At 40.1% G+C, this 15,161-nt stretch overlaps 1 protein-coding gene across 4 annotated transcripts in view; it reads right to left on the reverse strand.

The window, feature by feature from the left end:
• Positions 1-314: 314 nt before the first annotated feature.
• Positions 315-15,161, reverse strand: part of LOC307036658 (glutamate receptor-interacting protein 2-like) — a 33,666-nt gene continuing 18,819 nt past the window's right edge. For 3 of the 4 annotated variants that reach the window (XM_079677174.1, XM_079677175.1, XM_079677176.1), the window contains exons 12-24: positions 14,387-14,573; positions 11,063-11,208; positions 10,874-10,954; positions 10,026-10,089; positions 9,121-9,266; positions 7,752-7,896; positions 7,349-7,488; positions 6,793-6,975; positions 6,539-6,698; positions 5,328-5,442; positions 4,771-4,995; positions 2,738-2,884; positions 315-2,325 (exon numbers count right to left, since the gene is read on the reverse strand). In XM_079677174.1, coding sequence (XP_079533300.1) covers positions 2,128-2,325; positions 2,738-2,884; positions 4,771-4,995; positions 5,328-5,442; positions 6,539-6,698; positions 6,793-6,975; positions 7,349-7,488; positions 7,752-7,896; positions 9,121-9,266; positions 10,026-10,089; positions 10,874-10,954; positions 11,063-11,208; positions 14,387-14,573 — 1,937 coding nt within the window. In that variant the 3' untranslated portion in view covers positions 315-2,127. Of the gene's footprint in view, positions 2,326-2,737; positions 2,885-4,770; positions 4,996-5,327; positions 5,443-5,471; positions 5,890-6,538; positions 6,699-6,792; positions 6,976-7,348; positions 7,489-7,751; positions 7,897-9,120; positions 9,267-10,025; positions 10,090-10,873; positions 10,955-11,062; positions 11,209-14,386; positions 14,574-15,161 lie in introns of those variants that run through there. The other variant, XM_079677177.1, reaches the window with a different exon arrangement.

Consider the following 15,161-nt stretch of genomic DNA (forward strand, 5'->3'; position numbering starts at 1 on the left):
TGTGCCCCATTTGCAATGGACACCTTGTCCCAAACTGATCTTACACAGAATACTAGTAGTTACCCAGTGTGTGACAGTAAACTAATTTAATGATGTTTCCAAAAAATGTTTTCAAACTGTCAATAGGGAAGTCCTAAAAACATAACCTTAAACTAGGCAGTCTAAGCTGCCAAATATTACAAAAAGTATTTATTATAACTTGAAACACAACATATTCCATTAAACCCAACTGTTGACACACTTTTGGGTTAGTGTGCGTTATCTTGGTGAGGATAGCCATAATAAACAAAACACTGTTGACACACCAGAGCAACTATGGTTTCATGAACTTTATTCTCATAAAAAGAAATGCATTTCTTAGTTTATAATAAATTAAATAACAAAAATAAAAATCATATTAATAAATAAATATTTCAAGTTACTTTGAAACTATTCCTGACTTATTCAGGGAGGATGTTGTAATTGACCACACAATGTGCAGCCACATTCAGTATCACAGCTTTCATGACGATACTCAATGTGTGCATATACTTTAAATGAAAATAAAGCATGCCAGTGATACATTATACAGCAAAATAAAAGATACAGTAAATTAATAAAATACCTTAGAAATAGGCCTCTGTGTATAACATGTCATTTTATATAAGAAATATCTGGATCAGATAAAAAAAAAATGTCACTGCCCCAAGGATTATTCAATCTTCTCTGAACAGGACATCGCAACTATCTCACAACATCTTCACATCGGCCAACACACGAATCAGGTTCTCATCTCCAGAGGAAGCTGGATCAGCAGGCTAGATTTGTTACACTAAAGCTTTATAAAAACACAGACATGATGAAAAGGGGGCACCCCAACAAAGATCAAATTCCAATACCGTTTTTTTTTTAAGTGAGGGATACTTGCTAAAGACAAACCCATGCCTTACATGCTTTTTGAGAACGGTAGAGAAAACAGCTACTGCAGAGAGGAACATCAGATGTGGACTGAGAACAAGAAAATCATTAATCACTGAAAATGTAAAAAGGCATTTCATCCTCCGTTTTGGGAAAGGATGTAATTCACTTAAGGAAGCATCAGTGATGGTCCACCAACCAACCCTTAAGTCATTCTGGTGTAATGCCACATGCCTGAGTCACACAGTGAAATGTGAAAGTGAGGGAATTTTCAAGAAATAAATCATAAAATGTGCCTTCTGTGCAAACGCAGTGCTAGCAAGAAACATGTGCAGAAACTGAAAACATTATTTTTGTTAATGTGAAGGTGAGTCATCAAAACGGGAGCAAAAAAAACTAAATTTATATAACTGGAGAACAGTAGAGTCCCTCTGGAACCATTCAGAAACTATTAAACCGTCAAAGAAAAACAGAGTAGAGTGTCTTCACAAGCATTCCTGGTATTAAAATGTAAGGAGGTTTTAAATTCAGCTAACGATCCTTGGAAACTACCAGGGAGCATTTTGTCTATTTGGAGGTCCTGTCACTTCTGTGGGACGGGCAGTGTGGGAAGAGAATGGAAACAAGGGCAGTCAGCCATGTCGTGTATGAAATTACTCAAATAAGCATAAGGGCCTTGGACCTTGAGTCCATTAACACCCTGTGTGTCAGTGCGTGCGTGTTTTATAAAGAATTGCATGTGCATCTTTTATGTGCAACAAAAAGATTGCATAATAAATGGAAACGTGAAGCTCAATCAGAGCAAAAGATATAAAATATATAAGAAGTGTGCGTATGTGTGTGTGTGTGTGCAGTGTTTGACTCTCCAGAGGCCTGTGTGTTAACATCCTGGCTCAGTCAGAAGCTATGACTCCTCCTGTTATATAAGCCTGCATGTGGCTTTGCCTCTGGAGAGGAAAGCAGTGAGGTGGGAGGTGGGGGGGGAGGGGGCTGAAGCCAGAGCCTCCTCTGAACTGCATCATGGGAACACAGTGACTAATTCCGGCAGAAGTGAACACATGCACTTGTAACTTTGTGAGTGAGGGATGCTTTCAGGCGGTGAGAGTGGCCGTTCTTTGTTGGTGTGTCAGAGAGGTACTGTGTGATAAATGTACCGTGCACAACAGTGTGTGTGAGTGTATGCGTGTGTGGTCCCAGTGCTTCATAAAGCTATACCGTCTATCTGTGTGGTCACAGGGCGATGCTGTTGGTCCTGGGCTGCTCGTGAAAGCAGAACAGTGAATGTGAGCGGTCGTTGGAGTCGTCGGGCCGCCCGGGGTCTGCTGCCAGAGGATTCCTGCTAATGACCAGGTCCAGGGCGGCCCCTGCCTCTATAATAAGAGGTACAGTCAGACAGCAGTCCAAGTCCCTGGTCCTGGCTCGGTTCACCTAAAAAAGGCATAGATTGTCATTAGGGGAAATGAGCTTTTTGTTATATTGGTGAGAGATTTCATTGTAGTTTTTTTCAGCAGGATGATGACAAGCCGTTTAGAAACAGTTTTACTGCTGTCAGATAAACAGTAAATAATAAATGTATAGAATAGCACAAGATAAAAAGAGACAAACAACAAAATGTCCTTCTTATAAAAAGGGGTGTGCTACAAACCTATTTATTTTTTAATGGTTATTAGGGATTACAGTTTTGATTTAGAAGATGGAAATATTTGTTAAAATGTTTCAATTGTTCAATGGAGGATACGTTTTTACTTGCACGTATAAAGTATATGTACAGGGGATGGATATCATTCTGGTCCAACATTCACTAACAAGCAAAACTATTTGAATTTATTCAAATCCATACCTGAAGAATGCGGTCGAAGGGTTTCAGCCCCGCCTGGTCAGCTGGGCCGTCGGGGCGGATCATGTTGACAAAAACTCCTTTCTCCAGAAGCCCGTCGGATACACTGAAGCCAAAGTCATTGCTGTCATGGTCCTTCCTTAAGGTGACCTGAAACACATGAGGACACAGATTTTACAGTACAGCACATATTCATAAAAACCTTTTTTCTTGGCATTTACATACAGGCTTTTATGTCAAAACTACAGCAATTTAGTATTTGGGGCAGAGATTTGCAAAAGATTATAGCCGATGGCTAGAAATCCTGACTTCTTTTTTTTTTTTTTTACATTAGTAAAAGTCCTAAAACACTGGATCCTCCTGGATTAGTTATAATTTCACACGCTAGTGTCATTCATAGAGCTCATGCTTCCTAAAATGCTCATATCGTGTTTCGGGCTTCACATTAAGCACTTAAAGGCTACAAGACAAAGCAGAGATAACGCTCAGAATAGGAAACCAGAGTCTCAAGATACATTGTTCCGTTCTTTTTAACAACCAGTGTGACTGAGTCAACCTGAAAATAAATACACAGTAGATGAGACGGTGAATACCATTCTCATATCTGTCCATTTAATGTGAAGCTGCAGCCAGGAGACCGTTATCTGAGCTAAGCATAAATACTACTGCTTGCCTGGCTGGAGTAGATGCTACTCTTAGCTAGCTAACTGTCTGTTGTTCGACAGATAAAGAGAAATAACACTCCTATCTAACGTTGTGCAAGAAAATGACTAAGCACATTTTCACAAAATGTTAATTTTAAATTGTGGCCGGACAAAAACACAGTTAAAGAACAAAATAAAAGACATGATAATATGTAAGATAACTCTAGAAGGGCATTTGTCATGAAATTGGGCTTCTACATTTTCCATAATCCCTCTGACAAACAAAAACCTGAAAACATAAAATCCCTGGTGGAGGTTGTATACATTTTTAATTCATAGTCTTGCAAACTACTACATATAAATTGTTGCAGTATTGTATCATCACAGAGCTGCACAGTTGTGTGTCCGTTATTCTTCCTCTGTTTATACTAAACAACGTTTTAAACGACCACATGTCTCTGTGTCACGTGTCTCTTGGGATTCAGACCCACATAAGCTGAGCTGGTACAACAAGATACCACTTAAAAGCTAGGACTTCAGATGACTTTCCATGATATGAAGTCAGATGCGTCAACTCAAAACTATTTATATTTCCACACCGCCTGACGGTGATGCTTTGTCACTAGAGCATGCTCTGTTCCGGTTACATTCTGAGATGCACAGATGACAGCAAACAGCTTCTCAGGGAGTACACACCAAGGTCACAGCATGTAATGATGCATAATGAATGTTGTGTGTTTCTGTTGTAAACATACTGCAAGTCCTGACTGGCCAGGTATCCACTGGGTCCAGTTAGACAGTACAACAGGCACAGTGAGTCCAATGAAGGAGGCACGCAGGTATAAACGTCATTATGGGCATGTTCCCTCAGGACACTTGTTTGCCCCATGTTCATCCTTCAAACTGGGAATGAAGCTGACTGATAAATCAATGATCAGATAATCATGTGTCTATAGATTATTGTAGTAGTGCATATGGACTATCAAATATGATTTGGGTACAATATGGTACAAGAGAATGGAAAGAGATTGACAATAAGGGAGTATTTTTCTTTTTTTACTACAGAGTACCTTATTTATACGTATAAGGAACAATTACATTGTTACCAGTTAAAAATGGAAGGGGCAACTGGGCCAAAAATGTGTATGTTGTTAGTTAAAAAGGAAGAGAGAAGTGGGCAAAATTGGGTACATTATAACAAAATTGGGCCAAATACCCCCCTAATTATTTATGGAGGGGGTTACGAACATGATCCCTAGAGGTCACTGACTCCCTGTTGAGGACCCATGATTCTCAACAGGGAGTCAGTAACTGCTTGCGTTTACTGATAATGAATACTGTTGTTTATTTTCAAATGATGAATTCTACTGTGTAAATCCCTAAAACAACTACCTTGTGCAGTGCCAGCGTGGTAGGGGACACGATATCCGAGGGGTCTCCTCTGCCCCGGGGGGGTAGGTCTCTGCTTCCAGTCAACATGTGCAGGTTGGTTTTGTTGTTAGACTCAAAGTGCATTGCTTCCCTTTTAATGGGACTGATTTCAGAGAGAAACATTGAGTCGTCGTTGGTCTTGGTTTCCTCCAGGTACAAACTGAGAGCGCTACCTGTCATGGATGCCTGAAAGAGCACAACATCAAAGAGCATCATGTAATAAAAAGGGACAGAAAAAAAGACATCCATTTGGACAGCACAACATAATCTCATGAAGTATCCACAGAGCCTGATTAGAGACCAGGGCACTGCACAAAGCCTTCCTGGGTTAGAGGCAGCAGGTGCCCGGCCTGTGTTGTCAGATTTAATAACAGATTACACACTCTGGCGATTATCATAATGCTTCATCTGGCATGCTCTTTTAGGGTGACACTGGGCTATGAGTACATGAGTGGGACAAAGCAGATGGAGGAGGAAGCAGGAGGGGGGGGGGGGGTGGAGATGACAGGCAGGCCTACCTCCAGCTCCCTGAGTATCTCCGACTGTCCGCAGGTCTCCAGGTCCTGCAGAGCCTGGGACCAGAAGCTGTCATCCTGGTTCAGGGTGCCATGGCAACGAGGGGGGCTGACGAATCTATGACAACGCAGGAACCAGAACATGAGAGCAGCCCAGCGGGTCTCGAGGCCGGTGTGCCGCAGACAAGAGGCAGCATGGGAAATGCAGTTTTTTGGGCTGCACGCTGGAGAATCCCTTTGAAAACCTCTCAGGACCACATTGAGGGTTTTTACTGTTAATTCTCACACGTTTGGAGTCCACTAGATAAGCCTTTATAAAAGAGTTCAAGTCAACTAAAAGTAACATCGCCCCCCCCCAAAAAAGCAGAAAATGTAAAGCATGTGACACAAAAGTTCAGAAAAAAAAAGGGAGGAGTGTGAAGAGACAGATAAGGCTGATGCATCCTTGGAGCGCTTTTTTGTGGAAACGTTTTTGTTGTAGACAAGGGGTGACAGAAAAAGATGTATCTATGTGAAACACCAAAGACTCGTGGGCAGTTAGTAAAGCAGATGAGAGAGAGAATACCTAAGAGAGAAGAGAAAAGACAGTTTTGGAAAAGCACGAAACATGAACGCATACAACACAAAATGAAGAGAAAAATAATTCACACAGTGCAGTTTGTTTTTGTCAATGATCCACAGAAGCACTATACACAGAGTGATGGAAAAAAAGGATAAACCTACTAGTTATATATCTTTTTACTCTTCTATAATCTTTGCTTTTTTGAGAAGTATTCAATAAATCTACGTCTTTAAGCCTCAAACTGTTACTCAAAAGTTAATTTCAGAAGTCTTGATATGAAATAACTCTTATTGAATCCTGAAACATGATGAGGGGAATTGACTGTAAACCACTGGCTTATTCTCTAATAATGTGTTAAACAATATGAAGTAATAATGTACATTTGATATAAATACTTGATCTGTAGAGTAACTATGCATGTCGTGTGTGTGTGTGTGTGTGTGTGTGTGTGTGTGTGTGGTAAAAAATACAACATTCAGGTATAGCAAAACATGTTCAAGTACCTAAAACACCACAAGTCCAGTTCCAATGCTTATACACAGAATATGATTCGAATAAAAAGACATCCTTTACTGTGAAACAAAGCACGAGAAGCGGCACTGACATGTAACAAGATGTTGACAGGATGTAAACTGCAGACCTGAGCCCTTACCCAGGTATATTATCCCACTCGTCCTCAGTGAACCTCCCATCGTACAGCGCTGAGTGGTGGACCAGGCCTGCAGAGCTGGAGCTGATTTGGTTTCTGAGCTTCGTGCGTCGCCAGTCATTTGGATTGAGCAATAGGTCTGAGGCTTTGTGGAGATATGTCCCTGAACAATACACACAAGAACATAGAATGACCTTATTGGATGCAAGACATAAAAGAGGTACATTAGAGGTAACTAAGCATCCAGTGGACCTTACCTTGGCTACCGTAGCCTGCATCGAACCCTGAGCTATCCCAGGAGCTCATGGCAGAGTCTAAACTGGGCAGAGTGGCAGAGTAGACCTCAGAGTGTTTGCTGGTTTTCTGAGAGTCTGTCAGCTCATCCTCTGTGTCGCTTAAAAACCCAGTTTCTCTGTCCAGAGGCCGCCGGCCATCAGACTCTGGGAATGAACAGAGATTGAAATAATCATCAAACAAGGAGGAAGTGCACCTTTTATCAGTTTTAATTAATCATTTCTGTAGCATTTAAGCCTCAAAGAAAGCTAAATCAATGCATTTTAAAAGGTTATCAAAACCCAGCAATTGTCTTTATTTTCCCCTACTTCTTTTTGTTTTTTACACTTTGTGTCTTTGTTTGTTTTCCTTCAGCAAGAGAATGGCAAGCAACATTTACTTTTAACGTAACCTTTTTTTGAGTTAAAAAACTGTTTTCTTATTGTTTCTTTCTGTTTTGTTTCCACTACATTTGCAAGATCATGTTTTTCAAACCACTGAGAGGTAAAAAAGGAAACATTTGAGACCAAAACAACCTACTGTCAGCTTGTTTTTTTATCTTGAGGGTGACAGACTCCCCGGCCATCTGCAGGAGGTGGATGGCCTCGCTCAGCGGCTTCCCTTTCAGACTGACCCCGTTGATGGCCAGCACTCGGTCTCCTATATGGATGGCTCCGGTCCTGCAGAGGAGAAAAAGAGATACGAGACAGTACAACACACGGGCCGGGAAACTGTCAGGCTGCCAGCGCGCTGACTGGGACGGAAACAAAGAGGCTTCTTGTTTTAGAAAAAGACGAGACTGACATTGTTTATTGTCTTGTTTACTCTAAAAAAAAATCCCTAAGGGACCTCCTCAGATTTGACTAGCCTCAACATAAAGCATGTGTCACCATCCTATCAAATCTCTCTTTACCCCCGACCTGTCCTCCTGCCTGTCTCTCACCTCTCTGCCAGGCCTTTCTTGGTGAGGCCTGAAATGACGATGGGGTCAAAGGGCTCCTCTGTCCCAGAGATCGTGATGCCCAGCGGTCCGTTATATCTCTTTAACTCCACTGTGTAGATTATAGAGCCCGACATCTCCAACTCATCTACAGCAAATAGAGGAAACAGTTGATTCCACGCATTAAACTCAAGATTAAAACGAACATTAAATACTCCAAGATAGAATACAATATATTTTCTAAAAGTCTGTGCAAATGGACAAATAACAGAGCATAACCTTTTGAATTGTGATAGAAAACGTATTTAATCCTCAAGTTAAAGAGTGCAATTACCAATAGAACAATTTTAAAATGACTATATCTCGTAAACTACCGTAATTTTCGGACTATAAGCCGCGCCTTTTCCCCTATTTTTCGACGCTGCGGCTAACGGTGCGACTAATCTATGGATTTTTACAGCTAACGGCCAACACCTTTAACTCTATGGGCTCTATGGCCGGTCCGCGGACCCCCACCTTTAAGCGGCGGGTTCCAGCAGGAAAAGCAGGAGGCCGGAAAAGAGTGAGACAGGTAGCGCTCAAAAGTAAAAGTGGAACCGAGAGTGGTATGCGGCTGCTGCGGCTTATATTCAGGTGCGCCTTATAGTCCGAAAATTACGGTACTTAATTTCATTGATTCCAGGTTTATGAATATTAGTATTTGTTGGTTTTGTTAATTCTCTTTTGTAATGCACTTCATATATTTGGACTTTTTAATGACAAAACAATTGAATATGTAAACTTGGGCTCTGGGAACCTGGGATAGATATCCGTTACACTTTCCTTAGATCTATACGAACAATTATTCCATTATTTTGAGCCGGACCAAATCTTTGTTTCTTGCAGCCCTGTTAGTAGGTTCCCAATCTAGGGGTGAGGCCCTATCCAAAGGGTCATTAGATTAGTATGAGGGGTTGTAAGATGATTAATGGGGTTCGGGAAGTTCAAAGTTCAAAAGGGTTAGCTACACACAAAAAAAAAATTCCTCAGTTATTCAAACGAAACAACTGGAGAAGTTGAAAGGGGAAGTGTATCTTGGTTTAACAGCTAAGAGCCTAAAGTCATTTAAATGAGACAAAAAGCCAATAAATATTATTTTAGAAGCCCATCTTGTCATTTTATATAAAATATTAATCTGAAGGGTAACTAGTAAAATTTTAGGATAAATGTAGCGATGTAAGAACTAAAATGATTTCCTATAAATGTTGTGATCTTATAAAGATGCATCAAATGTAAATAGTTAATATTTAAAAATTGTACTTAAGTACAAACGTTTTTGTGTTTGGTTACTTTGCAAAGAATGCCTATTTTGCGTTTCAAGCGATAAATGTACCAATGTTGTCCTCGTCTTTCTGGATTCGGAGTTTGACCATGTCCTCGGCCTGCTGCAGGACGTGCATGGCGTCCTCCATGGAGCAGTTCTCCAGACGCACGCTGTCGATGGCCAGCAGCCGGTCTCCAGGCTCCAGAGTGCCTGTTCTACCGGATACAGGAGCGAGAAAGATCACAGCTATTAACTAAGACCAGGGAGCTGCTCCTCCTGAGTCATATTGTGTCTCAGTGGGATCCTTCGGGGGTCACCATAACCTCCCCCTCACCCCGAGCCCTTCTGTAATGGAGCTGCTCTGTCCTACTGATCCCGTTTGAAAAGCTCAAACCAAATTAGGTTTGTATTACACAGTGGATTCACAAAACAATGTTATTTTGTAATGGAGTAATCCCACACAAGGCAGGAAAACATAGTTTACCCTGAACTGTAAAGTGTTGAGAAACAGTGTCACCCTAATGTGTCCTATAGCCAATGACCATTTCTGTACTCATAAAAACTAAATGATATACTATAGCCCTGTGAGAGGAATACAATGTTAAAATGAACAAGCATTTATATACTTCAGCTCAACACTGAAAAATGTTTGGCAATGTTATCAAAAAAGATTAATGAATCCAATGAATGGATAAGACGGTTTTGTAATCAACATTTGATCTAGTGAATGAAATTGAGCGATTCGTTTTTTTCTTCAAATACGTATTATTTTGCATTAAGAACACATTTTGTACAGATGACCATTTACGAAAACAGGAGGCGCACGCTTGTATTTTGTGTCGATGCAGCAATTTTATGTTGTGTTATATAATCTCAATAGGCTTTATTTTACTGTGTAAATGAACATACTATGGAAAGGAGTTCAGCAGTCATTATTATGGCTCTGTGATGATGATGATGATGATAGGACATACCTGTGTGCTATGCTTCCTTTTCTGATGTCGGAGATGATGAGGGGCTTTCCAGGTTTTTTACTAGCTGGTGAAAAAGAAGAACAATTTAAGTGTTTTTATTATGAAGTTTTTTGATTAACCACTTGGAATAACTCAACTTTATTTTTGTCTTTGTTGCACTAATCATACTCGGCCTCCTGTTTATTCAGGGCACATTGAGTGAAGATGAATGATGGTACAGTCTGGTATTGTTCAGAGTTAATGAGGTATGAGCCCTCATGGTCTTTCAAGCCTGAGTTTTATGGATCACAGAACACTGATTCAAAGGCATGCAGCTCTGTGAGGTATTTTTAAGCGACACTGCCCTCTGCTGTTCATCTAGATCAGGGGTGTCCAAACTTTTTCCACCGAGGGCCACACACAGAAAAATATAGGAAGGGCTGGGCTATTCCCTAGAGGTATATTGCCTCATAAGTTCAGTTATAAGTTAGCAATCAAATGTATGTAAATGATGCTTGTGAGTGTTGGCAGCTCATCCCTTGAAACAGAAGCCTCAGATTGATTATAATAAGGAGAAATATGAAGGGTGTATTTCAAGCTTGTTATGTAAATAAGTCATTGGGATTTTTTCTTATCAATATGTTAGAAAATGCTTCCAACTTTAATTGACTGAATTTATTCGAAAAGTGGTTTTATTAAAACACATGAATACTACTGTGTAATATATTTTTATATTTAAGAAGTACAATACAAGAGATATTCCATTATACTTTTTGAATTTGCTGACGGCCAAGTCAAAATGGTCCGCGGGCCGCATTTGGCCCCCGGGCCGTAGTTTGGACACCCATGGTCTATCCTAACAAACTCACCACTAATGGTGATGCCCAGCTCCACTCCTCTCCTCTTGGGTAGTTTGACGTGGAAAGTGCCGCTGCTGGGAACCACTGACTCTAATTTGGTTTTAAAGGGAAGATACATTTGAAGATAAATGTAAGTATGAAGGCACAAATTGAGACTGAGATCTCACATTATAAGAATATATCTTCACAATATGATACCTGCGACATCAAACTCAATCTCCACTGTGACCTTATTGGCCAGAGCAGAGTCTCTGAGCAGCTGATGGGCTTCCTCCAAAGTGCCATCTTCAGTCGGGATCCCGTTAATGGACAGCAGCCGGTCCCCAACCTGCAGCAGCCCGCACCTCCACACAGAAACAAAACATAGAAAGGATTAATGTGGAAATAAAGCTCTGGTGAAAGACTGTTTTGACCACGACTGTTCATATAGGAATACAGATATGTATAAATGTTAGGAATAAATATGATTAGGTGCAAATGGATGATAAATAAAAGGATCACATTTCAACTAGGGCTGCAACTTATGATTATTACAATTACTGATTAATACTGTCAATTTCTCTCCAATCAGAAAAGTGATAAATTACTATCGACACCATATACATTATAACTATCAATTCATAAAATCCAGTGTAGCCAGTTAAACATGGCTTAGGCTAATGCAGTCTACTAAATACTTACTCAAATAAATCCTACTTTAATGAAGGTGAGAGTTTTTATTTTTTGTTGAAATAGTTTGTGGTGTTAATTGATAGAGTTCAACAGCACCTATTCAACCGATGACATTATACAGAAATGTGTTCAACCCTGATATAAAATGTGACAGACATAAAGAAAAAAGATGGCATAAAGAAAGTTTAGTTTCATAAAGCTGGCATCACACACAAATAAAACAAAGGCTTTTCTTAATAAAAAAAACGTAAAGTTTCTCAGACAGATTAATGTCTTTATTAAAAAATGCCTGGCTGAAATGAGCGCATCCTAGCTTCTTGTTTTGTCCAACAAACAACTCAGAATGAAAATATTGCTACATAAATTACATAAAATATGGTAATGTGTTGCTTCATAGATGACCAGGATGCTTACATTTCAAGCGTTTAATCTACTAATCGTAACAACACTCGTTTCAAACCAGGCTTTAAATTTCCTGCTTTCAAGGGAAGAAAGTCCTGAGCGTTACAGCCTGTGTGACATGAGGTGTGAATGTTTAAAATGACATCATTAAATTAGTATGGCCTCAAGGCTTGCAATATAAACACAGACCTCACTTGAACTTGTAAAACCCCCTCGAAGCGAGCTCATACAGAAAAAAATCTCACATTATCACACATTTACATCAGACCCTTAATTGCAAGGACAAACATTGAAGCTCTGTCAACTGATATTAATTCACTAAGCCCCACTGCTTGTTAACCTTGTGTGGAGGCTGAGACTCCGACATCACGGTCGGATGCTGCACTTGAGTCACTCCTGTCTAACTGCTGCTGGACTTATCGTGTTACAAGACCCAGGGGCCCACGCACCACACGGCATCATTATGTTGCAGGACAAGGACAGATACAACACATTGGCCTGATCGGGGCAGGGTGCTAATTGCTACAACATGCAATGTCAATCAATACAAGACTACATACCAATACGGGGGATTATCACCACTAAACAATGCCTCTTGTATAATGTGATACATCTACTACGGGGGACCCCTGCTCCTGGGAGTTTGTCAGACACACAATAGGTCAACATTACTGGCTATTCTAATTTGCTGAGGACATCTGTTGACTGCAACTTTTGGATAAAAGGAAAATAAACCATTAACATGCAGAGTGTTGACAAGCACCAATGTTTCCTGGCCCTTAAAACAAAGTAATATCTACTGAAGACCTGTTGTTACCGGTATTATCCTATATAATAATAATAGCATAATTGTCTGCCAGTGGTGAACAGTTCACCCAAAGGCCAGTTTTTTTTCCCCATGCATACAATCATTTTAAAGACTGGAAAAACAAGCATATTTGCTACAAATGTCACCAACTCTAGTGGAAATGTTAACACTGCCATTATATTTCAAACTCTGGAGTTATTAAACCTAATTAAATAGACTTCCGACTTCAGGTAGGTCTGCTTATGTACTGAAATGTCTTAACTGACTCCTCATCTCCTTTCACTGTTTTTTTGTTACTAGGCCAGATCTGTTGCTCTTCTGCATGACTACACGCTCACTTCTTATTTCAAAAACATCTTCAACACATTCTCTTGATGCCATACAGTACTATTTAAAAGTATTAAAAAAGCAAATATTTGTTATTGTAATATTCCTTGGTGTTTTGAACTTAAGAAATAATATCCTTTTCTTTCTTTAAGATATAAAAAGAAAATGGACAAATTAAAAGTTTCCAACACAAGTTATCGTGAGGGAAACATAGCTGTAAGAACCAAAGTTCCTGACTCTTCCTGAAGCTAGGGTAAAGGTCAGAGGATCCCTTAAGTCAGTATGTATCCCCGAGGTCGAATTAGCTTCAAAATTCTCAAAATTAAATGACAATCAAATAACTATTGAGAAATCTCAGTCTAAACCAAAGTAGTGGTTAAATCAACTGACAGATCTTAATTGCCTCAATAAAGCCACACTGCTAGTGTTGCCCAGTAAAGAGTAAATTAAATTCTGATGAAAATGAGCATAACTTTTCATAGCAGATAATATCCACACATGTTTTCAACAAATGTTTTGATGCATCTGTTGGACATTTTGGGAACCGCAGCATTAGACAAAATCAGATATTAATGCTCCTGCCTTCAGCTACGATACTCATTGCAACACAAGGTTAAAATTAGTTATTTTCTCCCATGGGGCTGAATGATTAGCAGTGGAGCCATCTAGATCCAAGGTGACTCACATGTGTCAAACTCAAGGCCCGGGGGCCAAATCCGGCCCGTGGTGGATTTAATTTCGGCCCGCAGGATAATTTTTAATTACTATTCGATCTGGCCCGCCGGTATATTGCACGCACACCTTCACTCCATCCTGAAGATTTCCTCAGCTCAGAGCCTGAGCCCAAACATTGATGAACTTGCACCCAAGAAGAGATGCCAAGTATCTGGCTTGAGCTAGCATCACAGCAGCACACTGAGTTTCAATGGATGTTTCCTTCTGCAATTTTCTTCTTGCGACCACAGGGCATGTTTTTTTTTTTCTTTGAGGGAAATAGTTTTTTTGAAGCTGTTGTTGGCCCTGTGTAAAAATGTAATCATAATAAATGACTCTGAAAAATCTGCAGATAGAGCCATAAGAAATGAATGCAACTGATTATTTAATGTTGTTTTTATAAGCAATTATTTAAGCTTTGTTAGTTCCAGGTTTAATATGGGCAATAAGTTAATTTCAATACGTTTTGCAATAAACATTGAACCAGTCCGGCCCTCGACAAGTACCCATTTTTTTTATTTTGGCCCACTGTGTATTTCAGTTTGACACCCCTGCTCTATAGAATACTTGTTTACTCGTTAGGTGTCTCTGTGTGTTACCTCTCAGCTGGGCTGTCGGGCTCAATAAAGCGGATGACTGGGGGAGCAGACAGCGTTTCTGTGGCGAAGACACCTCCCTGCAGCTGGATCCCAAAACCTGTGAGCGGATCCCCCCTCAGGATGACCTCGCTCGTTTCCACATGAAAGACCTGCCCCCCTGGCCCGACAGAGCTGGAGGCCAGAGATACTGATAAACAGCGGGGGAGGGAGGGGACACATCAGAGAGATATTAGTGGAGAAGTGGCAGATAAATGGAGCAAGAGAGGGATTGTGGGAGACAAAAACTGTGGAGTATAAAGAGAAGAGACATGCGACCACAGAGATGACGTGGGAATGGGGAGGGAATGAGTCGCTGTCAGAGTTTACGTCAGTCATGTTTACGTCACAAGGTCAGTCAAATCTGTTCACACACTGAGGCGGCAAAACAGAGGAAAGGTGTTTTAACTGCGCTGAAAAACATGTTTAAAAAGGTGGTACCTAAATAAGGAATACAGAAAAAATTATTCTCATCTTACCCTCTTGATAAATGTTAGTTTAAACAATAGTGGTATACATTTGTTGTATTGTTTGTCTGTCATATAGGGTTGATATCTTGTACCAGAATTGTTTTAATTAATTAATTACAATACTAACGATTATTATTTTGTAAATGATGGAAAAATATTGAAATTAGATTTCTTTAAATGAACCCTTCCTAATGATAATTAAAAAATAAAACAGATGTCTGAAAAGTAATGTTCAATCCTGAAGAACATCAAAACACAAATCTCTCACC

This window comes from Notothenia rossii (assembly GCF_949606895.1).
Source record: "Notothenia rossii genome assembly, chromosome: 4".
Lineage (NCBI taxonomy): Eukaryota > Metazoa > Chordata > Actinopteri > Perciformes > Nototheniidae > Notothenia > Notothenia rossii.